The sequence below is a fragment of the Pipistrellus hanaki genome (genome assembly GCF_964339955.1).
Source record: "Pipistrellus hanaki genome assembly, chromosome: 1".
Classification (NCBI taxonomy): Eukaryota; Metazoa; Chordata; class Mammalia; order Chiroptera; family Vespertilionidae; genus Pipistrellus; species Pipistrellus hanaki.
This window is the reverse complement of record NC_140503.1, coordinates 1,933,528-1,955,369: the sequence shown is the minus strand read 5'-3', so window position 1 is coordinate 1,955,369 and position 21,842 is coordinate 1,933,528. Positions and strand designations below refer to the sequence as shown.

Genomic DNA, 21,842 nt, shown 5'->3' with positions numbered 1-21,842 from the left:
CTGGGCACGGTCCCTCCTTCCTCCCTGTGGACCAGGGCCAGCACATTCCAGGGACACTCACACGCGCGCGCATATTCTCTCACACACACACACTTCCTTATTAGCCAGACAACTTGGCCAGCACGTCCGGAAGCAGCTCTGGAGTCGGGCCCTAGCCCACGCTTGGCCTGGACAGTAGGAGCCAAGTTCTCTGGCTCTGCAGGGCCTATGGGGCCTGGTAACCGGGAGGAAGGCAGGATCCTGGGCATAGCCCCCACCCAGCCCTGGGACAGAATGACCAATGGCCAGAGCCCAGGGCCTGAAGCACCCAGAGTGTCCCCCCCTCAGCCAACCCCGTGGCCCCAGCCTCCCCAGCTGCACCCTCGTTAGGAGCGGCTTGTCCCCACTCGGCCTTGGGAAGCTGGCTCCAGCCCCCAGACGCCGCTGGGCTCACAGGAACAGGCACTGGGCCTGCCAGGCATGGAATTCCTGTCAGGAAACTCTGAGTTCCTGTCTCCGAACCTGGAAGCTCGGAGACAGCGTGGTGTCCGCCTCAGTGCCCCCTGCACCTGAGGAGGCTGCTCAGTCCTCCTGGGGCCTCCCCCCGCGCTGCCCCATGCACCTCGGGCTTTGCTGCCACTGAGAGTCCCCCCAGCCTTGCACCCAGGGCCTTCCCAGCTTTTTCTAGCAGAGCATGGCCTGCCCTGGCCCCTGTGAACATGCAGTCACAGCGGGGCCACGGGCCTGGCTTTATGGCTGGCATTTATGTCACCCGCCCCAGCCTGGGAGTCACAGACAGTGCCTCATTTCACAGCTGGAAAAACTGAGGCCCGGAGAGGCCAAGGACCTGGCCTACAGTCTTGTGGCTGGAAAGTGCAGAGCTAGGCTGAGCCCTGCCCCATGGCTGCAGGCCCCTTTGTGTGGCCCTGCACCTCCCGGGGTCTTTGTGCACAGGACAGCCCCTCACCAGGCCCAGGAGTGCTGGAGGTCATAAGACCAGCAGGTCCTAATTATGCAAGAAGTCCTTTAGAAGGCTGATGGACCTTGGGGCTTTTAGCAAGGGCTAAAAGCTATGTACCGATTGTTCTGTTGACACAACGTTGGCGGAATGGCTCAGGGGTTCCCCTAACCTGATAAATCTTTTACTGTTTACCAAACCTTACCTTTGATATGTATGTTTGTTTTGCTAAAGGACAAAATCTATAATAATAAAAGCATAGTGTGGACGACCTTCTGGGGCTGCAAGAAAAAACTGGGGCCGAAACCTGTTTGGCTCAGTGGATAGAGCGTTGGCCTATGGACGGAAGGGTCCCGGGTTTGATTCTGGTCAAGGGCATGTACCTTGGTTGCAGGCACAACCCAGTAGGAGACTCTCATTGATGTTTCTAACTATCTCTCTCCTTTCCTCTCTGTAAAAAATCAATAAAATATATTTAAAAAAAAAAAAAACACAAAAACAACAACAACAACAAAAACTGGTCTCGGGTACCTGCCAGCAGCCAGCCAGGGGGAACAAGGCCTACTCTTGCACAAATTTCGTGCATCAGGCCCCTCGTGTGTAAATAAAAAGCCGTGGGCCCGGAGATTTGGCGAGCCCACCACTAGAGAAGGGTTTCCGCCTGGCTCCCCATGCCTTCTAAGTTTGTTTCTTGTCTAGTGTATCCATTTATGCGCAGCCCTTCTCTTGCTTCGAAAGACTGCTGGTTCCCAGAGCAACCTGTTCCCCAATCTCAGTTCCTTCCTTTGCCGCCACAAAGTCCCTTTAGAAACCCCCAGACTAAGAGGGCCCCCCATGGTGCTCAGGGTCTGTCTGTGCTCAGGCCTGGGGGGAGGGGCAGGGACCCGGCCTCCCCCTGCTCCCTGCCCTCCCCCCTCCCGTCCGGGAGAGTGCTGGGCAGTGGCTCTGTGCTGGGCACCGTGGCACACAGAGTGCAGGCCCCCTCCTGGGCCTCCAGGGGGGTGTGCTGGGAGTTGGTGCCACCAGGTCACACTGGCCTCCCGGAACCTCTGCTGTAGTGAAGTGCTTGGAGGGGACAGACTGGACATGTCAGGCCCACACCCGGCCCCTGTACTCCTGGGCCCTCCCCCTGCCAAGGCTGACTACACCACACCTGTTCGCTGCTGGTAACACGTGTCCGTGTTTTCATCTGTGATTTCGATATGTCTTGGAGAGTGGTCTGTTTGCTTAGTTCAAGATTAAGAAGTGGTAAGGAGGATATACCGTATTTTTTATGCATGCAAATTATATATGTTCTGTACCCGAAGCTACACTGTGTTCTAGTGAAAAGCCTGCTCAGATTGGCCAGAGTCAGAGAGGCGGTCTATTAAAAAAAGAACTGGTGCTGCCTCGGAAGTGGGGGGTAGTCTTAGACAGCGAATACAGGCCTAAACCTATGTTTTGACTGTAAAATTAGGGGTTGTCTTATACGCCGGAAAATATGGTAGGTAAGTCTCCAGTTCCTTCCTCCGTCCTTCCCGGGCCCTCGGAGTAAACAGCCAGGCTGATGGGAAACCTGCAGGAGCCGCCTGTGCTGGGCGGTCGGGGCAGCCCTGGGCGGTGGGGTGGGGGCGGGGCAAGAAAAGTTCCCAAATTAGGGATCCATGGATCTCTGGATCCTAGGGAAGAGGATGTGTCCTGAGCCCTGTGCCCGGCTCCCTCCCTCCCTCCGAGCAGGGTTAGGGGTCAGCTTCCAGGTCCCAGCTCGGCACCTTCCTAGCTGAGTAACTCTGGGCAGGACTCCGCCTCTCCGGGCGCTGTCTCCCCGGGGGAAATGGGGAGCATTCCTGCAAAAATGCAAATGTGGCTCCGGAGGGCCTGGCTGGCAGCAGGGTCCGGAGGGAGCGGAGCCGGTGCTGCTGGCTGCGTGCTCGGGCACTGCAGCCTTCCCTGGCAGAGCCACCTGCCACCATCCCCAGGAGGGGAGACGAGGCCCCGGGGGTGAAGCCACATGTCTCAGCACACCTATGCAGCCCGGCTGGTGCGGCTCAGTGGTTGAGCATTGACCTCTGAGTCAGGAGGTCACTGCTCACCTCCTGGTTAGGGTGCGTGCCGGGTTGTGGCCTCAATCCCCAATGGGAAGGAGGGGTGTGGGGGAGGGGTGTGCAGGAGGCAGCCGATCAATGATTCTCTCATCGTTGATGTTTCTCTCTCTCCCTCTCCCTCTCTGAAATCAATAAAAATCTATTAAAAAATAATAATATAGCTGAAACTGGTTTGGCTCAGTGGATAGAGCGTCAGTCTGTGGCCTGAAAGGTCCCAGGTTTGATTCCGGTCGAGGGCATGTACCTTGGTTGCGGGCACATCCCCAGTAGGGGCTGTGCAAGAGGCAGCTGATCGATGATTCTCTCTCATCGATGTTTCTAACTCTCTATCCCTCTCCCTTCCTCTCTGTGAAAAATCAATAAAATATATTAAAAAATAATAATAATAATAAAATAAAAACACCAGTGTGAGTTATGCCTTCCTTCTCCAAAGCCAACACCCCGAGCTCTCAAGCGTCAATGAGGAGAGCCCAGCTCCGAGGCTCCGGGAAAGTCAGGCCCTCGGTGCTTTGGGCAGCCTCCTGGCCTCTGGGCCCTGGCCCAGCCTCATGGGGGACGGGGGAGGCGGGGAGTGAGTGCCAGCTGTGCTGGGACTGTCTTCTGGGAGCCTCCTGGCCTCTGGGCCCTGGCCCAGGCCTGCAGAGCGCTGGGATTGCAGGAGCGCCCCTGCCTCTGCCATCTGGGGCGCAGTGAGAGCAGCATGACTTACTGGAAACCACACGGGCTAGGGGAAGGCTCCCAGGGCAGCCCAGGCCGGGAGGGGCAGCTGCCGGGCTTGACCGCTTTGCATCACCACCAAAAGCCATTGCATAAGCCGGGCCTTCTGGGGAGAGTTGGCCATGGGGCTGGCTTGGAGAAGTCCCTGGCTCCGGGAGGGGCGGCTCCTCCCGGGAGCCCTGTACTGGCTGCGTGGGAGGCCAAGCATTGGGATCCTCTTGCCCCATGGCCCCGCCGAAGCCATTTCTCCTCCGGCCTGTCTCCCCAACTGCCAGGCAAAAAAGGAAGCGTGGGGCCTGGCTTCCTCCTGGGGGGGGGGGGTGTTCACAAGTAAACATCCTCACGTGGGGAAGCGCCCCCGAGGCAGAGGGTGCCCGGGACTGACCCCGGCCCAGGACTGTGCAGCTGTAAGCGACCCCAAGCCAGTGACACCTCCCTGTGGCCACAGACCCAGCCTCAAGGCCTCCACCTGCTAGCTCCTTCACTCTTCCGAGACTCAGTTTCCTCCTCTGTCAGCACGGGCACAAGGGCCTGCCCGGTGCAGTGAGTGAGGGGCACCCCAGGGAACAGGAGGCCCGGAAGGGTCCCCCCGTCAGGCGGTGGCCTGAGGAGCGGAGGGAGAATCAGGACTGGCGGGCCAGTGTGGAAATGCAAGTCATCTCCCAGAGGGAAGTGGCCGGGCCTCGGGAGGCTGGGCCCTGGCCTCCTGATCTGGGGAGCACCTCCCCCCCCCCGTCAGTACCCCCCTGCGCCCCCTCCGGGGGCAGCGGCCCCACGACCGCAGCCCTTCCTTCTTGTGAGACCCTCAGCCTTGGCCTGAATGTGCCCTCTGCCTTCCAGGCCCCTTTCCAGGAGCTTCTCCCAGCAAGGTCCCCTGACCCCCCACAACGGTCCCGGCACAGCCGGCACTCACTCCCCCACCCCCTTGTGGCTGGGCCCCAGAGGGAGCAGGGGAAGACTCAGTCAATGAACAAGATTATGAAATCCTGGAACTTTCCCCCTCAAAGATGTAAACAAAGTGGGAGGCAGTAAAACCTCTCCTGTCTGCATCCAAGCTGTCCTGCTGGCAGCCCCTTCCTGCGACCCAAGTCCGCAGAACTGCATCTCCACACTGACCGCCCGGGGGCGATGTTTGCTGGGCGCCCAGCACGGGGCAGGGCCTGTCCGAGAGGGGGGTGCTCAGTGTCCGCCTGTGGAGGGGCTACGAGGGAGCACGCACCTCAGAGGCTTGCCCCATGGGTAAGGTGACCAGACGTCCCACTTTGGCGGTCACCTTACCCATGGGAGCAGTAAACACGGCAAAGCCCTCAGGGCTGCGAGTCCTCGGAGTCAGCGGTCTGCCCTAGAATGGACGGCAGGCTGCGGGCGGACGTGTGCTTAGCAGCCGAAGGCAGCAGCAGCCCGTGCCCGCCGGTGCCGTGACAAACAACGGCACTCCGTCTTCCAGAGGACGGGAAGGGACGAACGGTGGGGACAGCTCGCTGAGAGAAAGGAGCCGCGCCCACGCACAGACCCTGTGCGACTCCACTTCCGCGAGGCCCTCAGAAGGGCCAGTGTGTGGAGCAGAACGGCGGCCGCCAGGGGCTGGCGGAGGGGAGGGGCAGTGTCCGGTTTCTCACAGTGAACAAAGTTTGCAGACGGCGCGGCCCTGGCTGCACCACTGGGCGAAGGTGCACGCGCCCAGCTGCACGCGTCCGGGATCGAATGGTCCTTTTTGTTAAGCATCTGTGGCCACAGGTCTCAAGACAGGGTCAGCGTCACTGCTGAGCAGAGGGAAGGGAGGCAGAGCGACAGGCGTGTGGTGGGGCCAGGGCCCTGGTCACAGTGGGCAGCGGGCCACCCACGGCTCCTGCTGACACCCTCCTCGCAGCCGGAGCCCGAGGGGAGGGACACGGGACGGAGCTGGGAGGGAGGGCCAGCAGCTGGCCAGCAGCACTCCCACCGCATCGGACGCTCCCTCCTGCCGAGGTGGATTGTTGGCTGGCCCGCGGCTGGCTCTCCCTGGACGGTCTGGCCTGGGGAGGACAGGTCCTCATATGTCAGGAGTAAGAATAGCTCCGGCCTTGTCAGCGCCCCTCCTCCCCCAGCTGTCACCACCTCAGCGCTGCCCGTGCAAGAGGGCCTCCCTCACGGGGGCTTCACGGACACCCTCTGCCCTTGGGAAGTGACTGGTGCAGCACACAAGGGCAGGCAGCTCTTCCTACCCCCTTCCCCCCTCACCTCCTCCCCCCTCACCTCCCCCCCTCATCTCCCCCCCTCACCTCCCACCCCCTCACCTCCCCCCCCCCACCCGCCGGGCCTGGCTGCTGCTCAGGTGAAGCGTGAAGGGACAGGCTGCCGGGCTGCGGTCCAGGCTGTGTCCTGCAGAGCGTCACTCCGGCCCTGCCCACCAGGCCACCCGAGCCTCACAGGTGTCCCCATCTGTGGGCGGCGGCAGCCTGACCGGAAAGCAGGTTTGCACAATGCGGCCACAGGCCCGGTTCATCCCCAGGGTCCCTGGCAGCTGGATGGCCTGGGGCCTGGCCTCTCGGCTCCCCATCATCTGTGGGGCAGATGGGATGACCCCCCAGCCCCTCGCTGGCTTCTCTGAAAAATGCCGGCGCCAGGGAGGGGAAGGGTGAGCGGAGGAGCTCCCCTCCTCCCAAGCCAACAGGGACAGGGCCGTGTCCAAGCCCAAGCCTGGCACTGCCACCCAAGAGGAAGAGGAAGTTCTCGTCCCCAGGGGCACCCCCTCCCGCCCCACCCGCCCTGCCACCCTCCCAGGCCCACGGGGGAGCTGCCCCCGAGGTGAGGGGTCAGGGAGCAAACAAGAGGGGCGAGGCAGCAAAAGGGAAGCGGCTCAGCCGGGAAATTCCTGAATGACTGTCCTTTCCAGAGGGCAGGGATTCCTGGCATGTGCCATGGCCAGGGTGCGCCGCTGGGGTCTCTCCGCCAGCACCCTCTCCCCACCCCGTAACTGGCCTGGCAGCCGGGCTGAGAGGGGAGACTGAGGCCAGAGAGGGGGTGAGCTGCTCAAGGCCGCACGGCGAGGACAGAGCCAGCTGAGTGGGCTCAAGCCCCGGCTGCCTGGGCCCTGGCTTTGCCCCCCGGCGCCTGTCCGGCCGGCCCGGCCCGGGTCCCACAAGGGGAGCCCTTCAGCGGGGTCCTGGGCCGGGGGGGATTCCGGCTCCACTCTGCCTGCGTGCCCTCGGGCAACCCGTTCCGGGGGACTGCCCCTGAGCATGCAGCACCCCGCACCGGGGCTCCGTCCTCAGCGGCCCCCGCAGCCCCGGCGCCCCTCCGGGAAGCCCCTCCCGCTCGGTGGGGCCAGAGCCGCCGGAGCCCGCGGCCCGGAGGGTCGGTGGACGGTCCGCCCCCAGCGCGGTGGGCCGGGCTGGGCCGGGCTCTGTGACGCAGGACGCGGGGCTGCCCTGGGGCGGGGGCGGGACAGGGCTTCCAGCAGCCAATCAGCAGCGCCGCTGACCATGGGCGGGAGCCGGACCCGGTCCCCGGCGGCCGTGGGTAAGGGTCCCGGCGCCCCAAACCCCGGGGAGGGCCTGCGGCGGCCGCGCCCCCGGCCCGGGCCCGCCCGCGGTGGGAGCAGGGACCCTCCCTCCCGTGCCTGCTGGGCGGCCGGCCGGCGGGGGGCGCTGCGCGTCCGGACCCGCAGCCCGCCGCCCCCGCCGCCCCCGCCTCCGCCGCGCTCCGGGCCGGAGGGCGGGGCGGGGCGGGCGAGGCTTTTTGAGGCCGCGGGCGCCGCGGGGGCAGAGGCAGCAGCGGCTCAGTAAGTGACTCCTCTCCGCGTCCGGTCCGTCCATCGCCCGGCGGCCGCCGGTCCTCGGGGGGGGGGGGGCCGCCCGGTCCTCCGGGGCCGCCCGGTCCTCCGGGGCCGCCCGGTCCTCCGAGGGGCCGCCCGGTCCTCCGGGGCCGCCCGGTCCTCCGAGGAGGCTGCCCGGTCCTCCGAGGGGCCGCCCGGTCCTCCGGGGCCGCCCGGTCCTCCGAGGGGCCGCCCGGTCCTCCGGGGCCGCCCGGTCCTCCGGGGGGGCTCCCCGGTCCTCCGAGGGGCGGCGGCGGGGACCGAGGGGGCGGCCGATCCAGGCCCTGGCACCCCGCAGCCCCGCCTCTGGGGAAACTGAGGCCCCTGCCCCGGGCTTGCGCTGCGGGCGCTGAGGACCGGGTTGCGCTCAAAGCACGGGGTGCCCCGGGGAAGGCAGCGGGGGGTGCCCTGGGGGAGGCGGGAAGGGGTGCCCCGGGGAAGGCAGCGGGGGGTGCCCTGGGGGAGGCGGGAAGGGGTGCCCTGGGGGAGGCGGGAAGGGGTGCCCTGGGGGAGGCGGGAGGGGGTGCCCTGGGGGAGGCGGGAAGGGGTGCCCTGGGGGAGGCGGGAAGGGGTGCCCTGGGGGAGGCGGGAGGGGGTGCCCTGGGGGAGGCGGGAGGGGGTGCCCTGGGGGAGGCGGGAAGGGGTGCCCTGGGGGAGGCGGGAAGGGGTGCCCTGGGGGAGGCAGGAAGGGGTGCCCTGGGGGAGGCGGGAGGGGGCTGTGGGGTGGGTGCGGGTCTCCCCATTTCAGGAGGCAGGGAGAGGGCTGTGTGACCCAGCCATCACTCCCCCTGCAGCCTGGAGGACCCCGGAGCAGAGGCGGGAGGGAGGAGGGGGCTGTGTGCCTGAGGAGGAGGGGGAGGACGGATGTCGCCCAGTGGGACTGAGCCGGCCCCTGTATCTTCACCGCCCAGCGAGGGCTGCGCTGAGCGGAGCGAACTCTGCCGCCCCTGCCGGCTGACCCCCGCACCCGCCCTGGGCCCCGCGGCCGGCGCTGGGCGGTGCGGGTCTGCAGTTTGGGGGCCTGAGAAGGAGTCTGTGCCCAGGGGAGGAGGGGAACCCCGTGGGGACCCGCCAGAGCAGCGTCTGGAGGTCAGATGGAGCCCAGCTTGTGTGGGGACTGGGAGGTGGGCAGAGTGGGGCTGGGCCCCTGCGGGTCAGGGTGGCCTCTGCCTCGCCCCAGGAGGGGGGCAGAGGTGGGGCAGGCCCCTGGGGGGGCCTGAGCACCCACCAGCCGGCCAGGCCAGCTCCTCTGGGTGAGTGCCATGAAATGGACGATTGGGAGGGAAGCTGGGGCAGTCGTGGGAAGGCAGAGACGGGACCTTGGTTGGGGGCTCCCTCAGTACCCCTCCTGGGCTCTGCGGTGGGACCCCCAGGCCACGTGCAGCGGAAGCGCTGGAGGACCCGCCCAGGGCCCCCGGGAGGCCAGTGGGAACAGGCCAGGCGCCCTGGCCCCGAGCGGCTCTGGCCAAGCTCAGGGGTTGGGGTGAGCAGCGAGCGGGGGGGAGGGGGCTGGGACAGGGTGTGGGCTGGTGGGAGGCAGCGGGGCTCCAGGTCACGCTGAGCCCCCATCACCCACACTCCGTTCCCCTGGCCGCGTGGCGGGCTGCGCCGGGTGGCTGTCGTTGCTGTGTGCCTCCTGCCTGGGCACGCTCACTCTGGGGTGGGAGAAGGCACCGTGGTCATGGGTCACCCGGTCCCAGGAAGGCCTGGCCCGTCTGCTCCCTCTCCCCACTCTGCCCGCTCACTCCCGGGGTCGGCCGTGCTCCTCCACGGCCCTGGCCTCGCTCTGAGCGGCCGAGCCTTCTGGGCACAGGGTCCTGCCTTCGGGGTGCAGCCTGCGAGGTGCTGGGGGACCGGAGGCAGGGGTGAGCTGCTGCCTGTGGGGTGTTCAGGCCTCCCGGAGTCCTGTCCCTGGATGACGGGTCTCCCCCCGCCAGGGGGAGTGCGGGGTGGGCACCCGGAGGGCACAGAGGGTGAGAGCTGCTGTGGTGCTGACCTCGCCGTGGGGAGCAGGAGAAGCGGGGCCAGGCCCCCGCGGTCACTCTCCGAGTCCTTCCCCTGGTGCGGGAGGCGTCTGTGGCTTCTGTGCCCACAGCCAGGCGAGGGGACGGCTCTGCCTGCTCAGTGTCCCTCTGGGACCCCACAGCCAGACAGGACCAGGGAAGCGCTGGCCAGATGGAGGGCGTGCAGGGCGGGCCTCCGGCTCAGCCAGCCTTCGCTGCCTCGGGCCCCTCCGGGCCTCGGTCCATGCTCCGTGCAATGGGACCGAGCCCCCTGTGCCCCCCAGGCCCGTGGGACCCAGGGCGCATGCTCTGCAGCCCCTGCCCAGAGGGTGGGCTGCCGAGCAAGTTTTGCCAGCGAAGGGGGGCCCTCCAGCTGGGAGGGGGGGCCTCAGCCTGTTCCCTGCCTGGCGGTGCTGGGGTGGGGGCTGCGGGAGGAGCGGTGGGGGCTGCGGGAGGAGCGGTGGGGGCTGAGAAACCCGGTGGGGCAGGGGCGGAGCTGGCGCCCAGGTGGCCACCCGGGGGGACTGGCACGCACCGAGGCTGCCCCGCTGAGTGCTGTGACGCTGACCGCCGCCCTCCCCTCGGCCCAGGCCTGAGCCCGAGCGATGCTGAAGATGATGACCTTCCAAGGCCTGCCCGGGGCAGGGGCCCTTGACTTCCTGGGGAGCCCCCTCAAGTTTCGCACGGCGTCCGAGGCGGAGTCCGAGGCCTCCATGTCCGAGGCCTCCTCGGAGGACCTGGTGCCACCCCCGGAGGCCCCGGAGCGGGATGAGGCGGAGACTGCCAAGAAGAAGTCCAAAGGCCTGGCCACCGTGTTCGGCCTCTTCACCAAAGGGAAGAAGAAGAAGGGCGCGGCCGGCTCCGTGGAGCCCGCCCGCACGCCTGACGCCGCGCCGGGGCCGGCGGGCCCGCTGCCCTCAGGTAGGCTGGGCCCGGGGTGCGGGTCCGTGTCCGGGCCGGCGGGCCGGGCTCACGGCCCAGGAGAGCGGGCGGCATGGTGGGCATGGACGCCTGTCCCCTCCTGGCTCCCCGCGCCCCTGCCCAGTTTGGGGGCTGGGAGCCTGGACGCCGCGGCCTCGGGGGAGCGCCCGGGCCCGGCGCTGACGCCGTGTGTGTGTCCCCCCCCCCGCAGTGGAGGAGCTGAAGGCGGCCCTGGAGCGCGGGCAGCTGGAGGCGGCGGCGCCGCTGATGCGGCTGGAGCGGGAGCTGCGGGCGGCGGCGGCGGCGGGCGGCACGGCCGAGGCGGAGCTGGTGCGGCGGCAGAGCAAGGTGGAGGCGCTGTTCGCGCTGCTGCGCGACCAGGTGCTGGGCCCGCTGCGCCGGCCGCTGGACGCCGAGCCCGAGCCCGGGCGGCTGCGGCGCGCGCTGGCCGTGCTGGCCGAGCAGGAGCGCGAGGACCGGCGCGCGGCCGCCGAGCCCGCGCCCCCCGCGCTGGCGCCCACGCGGCCGCGGCGCTGGCTGCAGCTGTGGCGGCACGACGTGGCCCGCGAGGCCGAGGAGCGGCTGGGCCGGCCGCCCGCCGCCGCCCAGGGCCTGTCGGAGGCCGAGCGCGCCTTCCTGGCCATGGGCCGCACCATGCGGGAGGACCTGCAGGCCGTGGCGCAGCGCCTGAAGCCGCTCTTCCCCGCCGAGTTCCGCGTCGTGGCCACCTACGCCGAGGCCTACCACGCGCACTTCGCGGCCCAGGTGGCGGCCATGGCGCAGTTCGAGCTGTGCCCGCGCGACACCTACATGCTGCTGCTCTGGGTGCAGAGCCTCTACCCCAAGTGAGTGCGCGGGCCCGGCCCGGAGGCGCCCGGGGCGATGGGGGGGGAGGGGGTGGAGGTGGGGGGGGGAGAGGGGGGATGGCCGGGGGGAGGCGTCCCTGTGGGCGGGGCCCTGGTCCGCGGGGCGGGGCCCCCGTGGGCGGAGCCAGGATGAAGCCCAGGCCTTCTGGGGTCTGCTTTGCACCTGGAACCATTCGTTCCAGGGCCTCACTTGGGGAAACTGGGGCAGTTGGGGCAACTAGGGTGCAGAGAAAGGCAGAGACTTTATTTATTTTAAAAAATACATTTTATTATTTCAGAGTGGAAGGGAGAGGGAGGAGAAACATGAATAATGAGAAATCTGATTAGCTGCCTCCTGCAGGCTGACCAGGAATCGAACCGTGACCTCCTGGCTCACAGGTCAATGCTCAACCACTGAGCCACGCCGGCTGGGCCAAGAACTTCATTCATTCATGAACTGGGCGAGGGGTGGGGCAGACGATGGCCACCCAGAGCTGGAAGGGCTGTGGCAGAGGGGCCAGGACCTGGAGGAGCCCAAGGCAGGGCCCTAGCCTGGCCTGGTCAGTCCGGGAAGTGGGCTGAGGAGGTGCCCGTAGGGTCTGCCGGGAGCAGGAGCCAATGTCTGAGCAGGGACAGCCCCCAGGCCCCCAGGAGGAAGGGGAGGGGGCCGGGGAGAAGGCAGGGGCAGGGCGGTGCTCTTGGCAAGGGGTCACCCCCTGGGCCTGAGCTGAGCCGGGAGGCATTCTGGGAGCTGGCTGAGCTTGTCCCCGTTTGGATTTATGGACAGGTTATGGGGCCCCTGGATGCATGGGGAGCAGGGCTGGGCTGGGCCTCCTGGCCCACTGGACGCCCCTGGGAGCCACAGCTGAGCTGAGCTCTGGCCAAGGGGCTGGAGCCATCGGGTGGGAGGCTGGCGGTGAGGCGGAGGGGGCCTGGCAGCCGTGGGTCCAGCGTCAGGTGTCCCGGTTTACCCAGACGCCGTGGGTCTCAGCACCCGCTGGGTGGGGAGAGAGCGAGTGTGGCCGTGCCCAGCACAAAGCCAGGGGTGCCTTGCCCAGCCCCAGTGGAAGGCCTGGGAGCCTGGAGGGCGGAGCCTGAGCAGCCGTGAGGGCCTCGGGGGCCACGGGGTGGCCAGGGGCTCCGTTGGTGCTGCTGGGTCAGCGGGTCCGGAGGAAGGGCCCAGCGGGTGGTGGGCGAGAAGTCAGCAGGGCACAGGGAGGTGGCACAGGAAGGCGGCACAGGCAGGCACTGCGGCCTGACTCACCAGGAAGCACTGGGCGCACACACCTCTGCCAGGCAGGCCGCCTTCCTGTCCCGGTGACGGGACCTTTGGCCGGGCCCACGGAGCCTGAGGGGGCTCGGAGGCTTTGTGGGCCTGTGTGGCAGGAGTGCAGGCAGCACAGGGACATGGTGTCCGGCTGTGAGGGGCAGAGAGGCCGCCCCTGAGCTCCCGCAGACAAAGGCTGAGGAAGTGCTAGGGTGGGGCCGTCCCCGGGGGCCGGGGCCCCGCAGAGGCGCCGGGAGGGTGAGGGAGCCGCCTCCAGGCCCTGTGGCAGCCCTTCCTGCTTGGCGGCCGGCCTCTGAGGGCAGCACGGTGGCCGCTGGCCGGAGGGAGGGGGCCCAGGCCGGGGTGCAGGGGAGTGAGAGGGAGGGCAGGTGGGAGGGTGGCAGGTCCAGGCTGCTGCCGCGGGAGCGGGTTGCTGTGTCAGAGGGGAGATGGGGTTTGATTTGCAGGAGGCGGCCAGCAGGTTCTGCCTGCCGGTGGACAGGGCGGAAGCAGGAGTCTGGGAGGAGGCTGTGGCAGTGAGCTGGGGAGGAAGGGGTGGCTGGGCTGGGTGGCTGGAGGCTGATGGGGGCAGGGTGGAGATGGCGATGTTTTGGAGCCTGAGTGGATGAGAGAGTAAAAGGCACGGTGATGCCGAAACCGGTTTGGCTCAGTGGTAGAGCGTCGGTCTGTGGACTGAAAGGTCCCAGGTTCGATTCTGGTCAGGGGCATGTACGTTGGTTGCGGGCACATCCCCGGTAAGGGGTGTGCAAGAGGCAGCTGGTCGATGTTTCTCTCTCATTGACGTTTCTAGCTCTTTATCTCTCTCCCTTCCTCTCTGTAAAAAATCAATAAAATATATATTTTTACTTATTTTTAAAAATATATTTTATTGATTTTTTACAGAGAGGAAGAGAGAGGGATAGAGAGTTGGAAACATCGATGAGAGAGAGTCATCGACCAGCTGCCTCTTGCACACCCCTTACCGGGGATGTGCCCGCAACTAAGGTACATGCCGTTGACCGGAATCGATCCGGGACCCTTCAGTCCACAGGCCGACGCTCTACCACTGAGCCAAACCGGTTTCGGCTCAATAAAATATATTAAAAAAAAAAAAAAAAAAAAAAAGGCAGGGTGATGCCAAGGTGCCAAGGCTTTTTCCCGGAACAGGAGAGGACCCATCATCGGAGACGCAGAGGCCGGGTGGGGTCCTGGGTGACACGGTGGCGCTCAGGGCAGGGGAGAGCAGGCGGGGGGGTGCTCTCAGCTCAGGATGGAGCTGGGCGGGCTGTCTCCTCACGCCAGCCCCCTCTGCCCACAGCGACATCATCAACAGCTCCTCGCTGGCAGGTGAGCTGCAGGGGCTCAACCTGGGCAGCCTCCTGCCCCCCAAGCAGATCCGGCTGCTGGAGGCCACGTTCCTGTCCAACGAGGTGGTGAGTCCGCGAGGGCGCCAGCGCCGGGCCGGGAGGGGCAGGAAGGAAGCGGGGCGGACGGGACACCGGGAACCTGACAGGGCCCCGGGGGCAGGGCTGATGGGTTCCTGGCGACCTTGACCTGACTCGCCCCTGCCCCCAGTCCAGCGTGAAGGAGCTGATGACCCGAGCCCTGGACCTGGAGTCGCAGCGCTGGGCCCAGGATGTGGCCCCCCAGAGGCTGAACGGCCACTGCCACAGCGAGCTGGCCATCGACATCATCCAGGTGGACAGCCCGCCCGGCCCGCAGCCCGCCGTCCGTCCCTGACGCGCACACGTGCCGCCTCCGAGCCCGCCCCGTTCCCAGCGTGCCCCCCCCCCCCCGCCCTGGTCCACGTGGGCCCCTGCTCAGCTTACCCGCTCCCTGCAGATCATCTCCCAGGGCACGGCCAAGGCGGAGAGCATCACGCTGGACCTGGGCAAGCAGATCAAGAGCATGCTGCTGGCCGAGCTGGCTGCGTTTCTGAGGAGGTGGGTGTGCCCGAGGGCCTGCCTGCCGCCTCCACCCTGTGCCCGGCTCGGTCCAGGCTAGATTGGTGCCCCTCCGGCCCCTCGGGTGTCTGCCCCCCTGCCCTGGGCCCCAGGGCCCCACCCTACCGGCACAGCTCCCAGCAGAGCACCCTCAGCTCCAGGGGTGCCCCTGAGGGACGGAGACCCTGGGCTCCCCTTCAGTGACAGCCTAGTCTCCACCCCCAACTCCTGGCTGCCTCCCTCCCCACTTCTTCTTTTTTTTGTTCCAAAGTTTTATTCAAGAACTCATACAAAACTTGCCAGATAAATGAGCTTCAATCCTCATCTTCCTCCTCCTCTTCATCCTGGTTTATCTGGAAGTAACACAATTTGTAACTCTCTTTGCTGTTAGCAACCAGTCCCGTAGGTTATTCTTCTCCAGATATTTCTTGGTGAGATATTTCAAATACCTTTAGGAAAAAGGCACCTCAGACGTTACAGTGATCTTACTCTTGCTTCTTTCAACGGTTACAACCCCTCCGCAGAGATTCCCAGCTTTTCTGTTCACTTTGATTCTCTCCTGAAGAAACTGCTCAAAGTTGGCAGCATCCATGATTCCATCTTCTGCGGGGTGGGTGCATCCAGAGGAAACTTCAGAACCCCTTCGCCACGAGCTTTTTCACGGGAGCCATGGCGGCCGCTGAGGCAGAAACCTCCCCACTTCTGAGGACCCCTCTGTTTACCACGGCCCCCTCCAGTCTCCCAGAGCTCGGCGGCCCCTGCCCGGGAGCCGGGCAGGACCTCGGGGTGCTGGGGCCAGGGCCGCCCTAAGCCGAGGGGCCGCCCGGGAGAGGCGCCGTGACCCGGGTGCTGCTCCTGTCCGGTGTTTGTGCTGGTCCCGCCAGCGCCCCTTCCTGTCTCATCAGCTACCAGCGGGCCTTTGATGACTTTCTGGAGAGGTGCAAACAGCTGAGAAATTACAGGGCCAATGTCATGGCCAACATCAACAACTGCCTGACCTTCCGGTGAGAGGGTGAGGGCGGCGGGCCGGGCGGCCGGGGGGTGGGAGCAGAGCACCAGCCTGCCTGCTGGAGGGAAGGGCTGCTGGGAGGCAGAGGCGAGTGCGGAGGGGGGTGAGGTGAGGGGGCGGGGGAGCGAGGCCAGGGCGGCTTAAGCACAGCCGCGGAGTAGGCGAGGAGGGCGGTGGACCTGAGCGGCCAGCCCGCGGGAGCGCTCCGGGGGGGCTTGCCTCGGGCACAGGTCCGCGGTGATGGTGTCCTTGGAACACCGGGCAGCGATTCCGCCCATTGAGCAGCTCCCGCACCTCAGTCAGGAAGGGGCTGTGGGGCGGGGGCGGGGATGAGCAGACTGGGCCTGCCTGGAGTTATAATGGGGTGACTGGGACTGCGGGTTCCAGAGGGAGGAGGTGGTTAGGAAGACTGGCCTCGGGCTCACCGGCTCTGGTTTGGACTGTGGGCCAGCAGGGCCGGCGTGACCTCCCCGCCCATGGCCTCCAGGATCTCCATAGAGAAGTGGCAGGCGCCCCAGGACCCCCTGCGCCCCCTGAATGAACTCAAGAGCCGCGGCTTTGACACCCTGCTCCAGGGCCTGTTCTTGGACCTGAAGGTAGCCCGCCCGCCCGCCCGCCCGGGGCCCGCCAGGGGGTGGCCCGCCAGGGGATGGCCCGCCAGGGGGTGGGCGAGTGGCAGGCTGCCATGTGGGAGGCATGGTGTGGGGCTGGGTGTGGAGAGGCTGGTGAGCCCTCGCCCTCGCCCTCACCTCCACCATGTTGGCTGGGCTCGGCCTCAGAGGGGCCTCCCAGGGCTGGGAGGACACACAAAAGCTTCAGCGGCCCCCTAGTCCCCAAGTTTGCACACTCCCCCCCCCCCCCCCTCTGCCTGTCCCCATACCGAACTCCAGCAGGGATGCTCAGAGCCTCTGGCAGCCACCGCCACGCCATATCTGCCGGCCAAGAAGCCCCCAGAAAGGCCTTGTTCCTTAGCAGAGGGCTCGGGTCCCCGGAGAGGAGCAGGAGGGGCCCCTGCCCGCCCGCCCTGTACCCAGCGACAGGGTGGGAGGCCATGGGTGGCCAGCTGGCGGTGAGGCCGCACCGTGACCCGGGTGACTTGGCACCAGTCAGGCGCAGCCTTGTTTACGCAGGAATTTATTTATTTAGGTCGGAGGGGGGGGCGGGGGGGGGGAAAGCAGCAGGCAGACTGCGCTGCAGGAGCCCCAGCGGGCGTCCTGGGGGAGGGTACACAGACCCCCTTCCACTCCCTGCCGGTGACCCGAGTCCCGCCCTGGGTCCCGCCGCTCTCGGGTCCCCTGGCCCCCGGGCCACCCTGCGTGTCAGTGAGCGTGTGAGCGTGTGAGCGTGTGTGCGGCTGGCAGCCTTCCCTGCAGGGCGGGCAGACATCCTGCCTTCCTCCCGGCACAGCCGCTGTTCAAGAGGCTCACGCAGACCCGCTGGGCGGCCGCGGCGCAGACCCTGGAGGAAGTTGTGTCCGTGGTGGAGGCCCGGCTGCCCGAGTTCTCGGAACTGCGGGAGTGTTTCCAGGAGGTGAGCTCCCGCGGGGCAGGGCGGGCGGGGGGCTGGTCCGGCGGCCGCGCAGCCGGGCACGCAGCTAACAGGCCTGCGCGCCACGCGGCACGCCCACACGCGTGCACGCACTCCGTGGCCCTGACATCCGTGCTCCCGGAACTCCGGCCGGGGCTGCTGGCTCCGCAGGGAGGGCGTGGCTCCGTGGGGAGGGCTCACGGCCCTGCCTCTGCCCCTGGCCGCCCAGGAGCTCATGGAGCTGGTCCACGTGCACTTGGTGAAGGAGTACATCGTGCGGCTCAGCAAGCGGCGCCTGGTCCTCAAGACCGCGGAGCAGCAGCAGCAGCTGGCCGGGCAGGTCCTGGCCAACGCCAACCTCATCGAGCGCTTCTGCACTCAGCACGTAAGCACTGACCCCCCAACCCCCCCTCCATCCCCCCTCATACCCCCCCAACGGGCTGCCCTTGCCCCCTGGGCCTCTCCAAGCTCAGTGCTCTGGCCTGACCCCCGCTGGGCCCGGGGCCCTTCTGGAGCCGGCCGCTCCCTCCAACCAGGCCTGTGCCCGCAGGGCTCCCCGGCCACCTGGCTGCAGCCCGCCCTCTCGACGCTCGCCGAGATCATCCGCCTGCAGGACCCCAGTGCCATCAAGATCGAGGTGGCCACTTACGCCACCCTGTACCCTGACTTCAGGTGAGACAGGCGGCACAGGACCTGGGCAGTCAGTATGGCCCTGCCAGTCCCGGCTGCAGCCAGCCTCTCTGGGGCGGGCCCTCCAGTACCGGCCACGGGCCACGCAACGCAGTGCTGGCTGCGGACCTCGCTGAGGCCGGGACTGGGCCGGCTCCCGGGCGAGGTCTTACAGCGGCTCATCCCTACCAGGCTGACGCTTTCCTTTTTGTCGTCGTTAAACATATATTTGTACTGACTTCAGAGAGGAAGGGGGAGAGAGAGAGAGAGAGAGAGACACAGAAGCATTACTGATGGGAGAGAATCACTGAGCAGCTGCTCCTGCATGCCCCCTCCTGGGGATCAAGCCCACAACCTGGGCACATGCCCCTGTTCCAGAGTGGAGGCTGCCTGAGGATCCTATGAGCAAGGAAATGGGGTTTGGGGCTGAGTCCTCAGACATGGAGGAGGAAGTTTGAAGGGGCCCTGAGTTGGATTGCTGTTTCAGTCTAGTGCAGCCCCTGGCTGATCCACTGCACTCATCCACCTAGCCACCCGCCTACCTACACATGCACCCATTTATTCACCTACCCACCCATCCAAGCAGCATCTCCCCATCTCATCTAACCACCCAGCTAGCTATCTCGCTGTCTACTCACCCACCATCCACATCTAGCCATCTAGCCATCCAGTCATCTACATATCCACCACCTATCCATTCATGCATCCATCCATCATCCATCCAACTCTGCATCTCTCCATTCACTTACCCACCCATCCACCCCTCAGCCATCCACCCACTCACTTATCCATCCATCCTTCCATCCATCCACCCATCCATTCACTTACCCACCCATCCACCCCTCAGCCATCCATCCACTCACTCATTCATCCTTCTTTTCATCCATCCATCCATTCATCCTTCCATCCATCCATCCATCCATTCACTTACCCATCCATCCACTCCTCAGCCATCCATCCACTCATCCTTCCTTCTTTCCTTCCTTCCTTCCTTCCTTCCTTCCTTCCTTCCATCCATCCATCCATCCATTCATCAATCCATCTACCCATTTATTCATCCATTTATCCACTCTTTCATCCATACATTCACCCACCTATTCATCCATCCTTCCATCCACCTACCATCCCTCCCACAGTTACCGGTGGTCTTAGGTGCCAGGCTCTGCGCTAGGTACCAGGATGCAATGATGTGCAAGACGGAGCAGGCCTCAGCCCTCCCTCAGGTGGCTTACAGCCCGCTGAGGGCTCACAGCAGAGGAACACGCGTGCAAGTTGTACAGATGATGTGACCGGCAGGTCTGACTGGAGGGTGGGAAAGCCTCTTGGGGGAGGTGACATTTTAGCTGAGAGGAGCTGTGACCTCGGAGCAGTGGAGGAGACTCCAGCAGGGACAGCCGGTGAAAGGCCTGAGGAGGCAGGAGCTGGGTGCCCGCAGGGGCCGGGCGGCCATGCTGTTGGGCTCAGTGGGAGGAAGAGCTGCTTGGCGCTGTGGCTCAGGCTGGGAGGCTGGAGAGGGGAGGTGTGAGCAGGGGCGTAGGGGACCTGCTGGACTGACGGGACTTCCTCCTGCCAGCAAAGACCACCTGAGCGCCATCCTGGCCATCAAGGGGAACCTGTCAAGCAGTGAGGTCAAGGCCATCCGGAGCATCCTGGACATCCACACGGGGGTCTACGAATCGCCCAAGTCGCTGTTTTCACTAATAAAGATTGGTTAGCTTTTCCTGTGGACGGACCTGCTGTGAGCCCGCGAGCTTCGGACACACCCCACTTGGAGCCAGTCACCCACTTTGTTTCCAGCCCTCCCCGGCCTCAGGCCTGCTGCTGCTGCTGCTGCCCGTCCCTGGCCCTGGGCAGACCCGGACGGTCCTTACCAGCGGGAGGCCACTCCTGAGAAGTGGCCGTTGATCGTCATGCACTAAAGGGGGCAGAGTGGCCAGGGGTCAGCGGCCTGGGTCACCTCCTCTCCGGGGCCTCCCGTCCGCCTCAGAGCTGCCCTCGTGGCCGGGGCTGAGTGCCTAGGGCCGGGGGCCCAGCCTTACCTGCCTGCCCCTTCCCCCAGGGCTGCGCCCAGCTGCTCATAGGTCTGGAATGGAAGCAGCTGGGAGGGAAGGAGGGAAGGAGCTTTTACCGCCTGGAAAGGGTGGCAGTCACCGGCAGGCCGGGCAGAGCCCGCAGCACAGCCCCTCCAGGCTGCCCCCACCCCTGCAGCTCATACCCACCCCTCTCTGCTGGCATTGCCCGCAGGCACCCCCTGCCCGGAAGGGGCCTCCTGGGCCTTCTAGGGTTCAGCCTGCCCCCCAGCAGGCCCAGCCCAGGGGTGCCTTCCTGGGTCCTCCACCTGGAAGTCCGGCTGAGTCCGGGCTGGGCGAGCTTGACCTCTGACCCCTCTGCACCTATGTTAGTTCCTCACTGCTGCTATAACGAATTTCCACAAACTTAGCTTAAGACGAGACTAGCTTCTCAGTTCTGGGGGCCAGAGTTCTGGTGCGGGGCCCTGCTGGCGGCTCCAGGGGAGGGTTCCGGCCTCCTGCGGTGCTCAGAGGCCGCCTCTCCCGAGGGCGCCCAGGCTCCTGCCTCCCGCCTCCGCTCGCCGGGAGCCGGCGGTTACCTGTGGCCCATCCGGACGGAGAGCCCTCCGCTCTCCGAAGGCCAGCCAGTTGGCAACCTGATTTCATTCCACCCCCCTCCCCCCAGCCTCACGTGGTCCCAGGTTCCGGGGGTTAGGGCGTGGGCATCTTTGGGGGCCCACGGTTTTGCCCACTGCGGCCTCCGTTCATCCCCTGCCCTGGAGAGCACCTGGTCCTGCCCAGGAAGACGGGTTCAGTCCCCCCCGCACCCCAGCTCTGCCCACCCCACAGGCCCTCCGCAGACTCGGGGTGAGTGACGGCCTGAGGGCACCGCCGGGCGGGCCAGCGCTCTGCGGCTGCCCCCCGTCCAGGCACTTGGCCAGGAGCCGGCGTGAACGCGGGGCGCGGAGCCGTGTACGTGTGGGATCGCTGTGGATGTTGTGGATGTTTGGGTAGCGCTGCCTCTGTATTGCCGAGCGCCCTCTGTACGGTTTGTCGATCACATAAAGCTCACTTCGGAATTTTTATTGATGTGCAGTGATTTCTTTGGGGGCAGGGCGGGGCCTCGGCGGCTTTCTCAGGGTTTGGGGTCCGGGCAGCCCGTCCTCCGGCTGTGTCGGCCCGCAGTGTCCTTCCCATGACGCCCCGCAGCCCTCGCCTGAGGAGGACGGGGAGGAGGACGGGGCGGGGGTTAGGACGCCAGACAGTCACTTCCCCTCCGCGCACGGGGCTCAGGGAGCACGGGGCTCAGAGGGAGCGCGGGGCTCAGAGGGAGCACGGGGCTCAGAGAGCACGGGGCTCAGAGGGAGCACGGGGCTCAGAGGGAGCGCGGGGCTCAGAGGGAGCGCGGGGCTCAGAGGGAGCGCGGGGCTCAGAGGGAGCGCGGGGCTCAGAGGGAGCACGGGGCTCAGAGAGCACGGGGCTCAGAGAGCACGGGGCTCAGAGGGAGCACGGGGCTCAGAGGGAGCACGGGGCTCAGAGGGAGCACGGGGCTCAGAGGGAGCACCGGGCTCAGAGGGAGCACGGGGCTCAGAGGGAGCACGGGGCTCAGAGGGAGCACGGGGCTCAGGGAGCACGGGGCTCAGAGGGAGCACGGGGCTCAGAGGGAGCACGGGGCTCAGAGGGAGCGCGGGGCTCAGAGGGAGCACGGGGCTCAGAGGGAGCACCGGGCTCAGAGGGAGCACGGGGCTCAGGGGGCACGGGGCTCAGAGGGAGCACGGGGCTCAGAGGGAGCACGGGGCTCAGAGGGAGCGCGGGGCTCAGAGGGAGCACGGGGCTCAGAGGGAGCACGGGGCTCAGGGAGCACGGGGCTCAGAGGGAGCACGGGGCTCAGAGGGAGCACGGGGCTCAGAGGGAGCACGGGGCTCAGAGGGAGCGCGGGGCTCAGAGGGAGCACGGGGCTCAGAGGGAGCACGGGGCTCAGAGAGCACGGGGCTCAGAGGGAGCACGGGGCTCAGAGGGAGCACCGGGCTCAGAGGGAGCACGGGGCTCAGAGGGAGCACGGGGCTCAGAGGGAGCACGGGGCTCAGGGAGCACGGGGCTCAGAGGGAGCACGGG

The 21,842-nt window shown here is 66.4% G+C and overlaps 1 protein-coding gene across 2 annotated transcripts; it reads left to right on the top strand.

Moving 5' to 3' along the window:
* Positions 1–7,219: 7,219 nt before the first annotated feature.
* Positions 7,220–20,806, top strand: TNFAIP2 (TNF alpha induced protein 2). 2 transcript variants are annotated; one of them, XM_084888943.1, is made up of 12 exons: positions 7,220–7,239; positions 10,128–10,458; positions 10,670–11,303; positions 13,889–14,003; positions 14,146–14,268; positions 14,413–14,513; positions 15,419–15,517; positions 15,977–16,118; positions 16,930–17,052; positions 17,279–17,434; positions 17,600–17,721; positions 19,292–20,806. In XM_084888943.1, exons 2-12 carry the CDS (start codon positions 10,143–10,145, stop codon positions 19,431–19,433), a joined length of 2,073 nt encoding a protein of 690 aa, XP_084745069.1. In that variant the 5' UTR covers positions 7,220–7,239; positions 10,128–10,142; the 3' UTR covers positions 19,434–20,806. The 2 variants fall into 2 exon arrangements, with proteins under 2 accessions (XP_084745069.1, XP_084745070.1); XM_084888944.1 differs by having other exon boundaries at positions 7,221–7,239; positions 16,010–16,118.
* The last annotated feature ends 1,036 nt before the right edge of the window (positions 20,807–21,842 follow it).

Coding starts and splice junctions, on each gene's coding strand:
- TNFAIP2 (XM_084888943.1), top strand. CDS start 10,143: ATGCTGAAGATGATGACCTTCCAAGGCCTGCCCGGGGCAGGGGCCCTT. Junction 10,459..10,669: donor GGCGGGCCCGCTGCCCTCAG/GTAGGCTGGGCC, acceptor CCCCCCCCGCAG/TGGAGGAGCTGAAGGCGGCC. Junction 14,514..15,418: donor CTGGCTGCGTTTCTGAGGAG/GTGGGTGTGCCC, acceptor CTGTCTCATCAG/CTACCAGCGGGCCTTTGATG.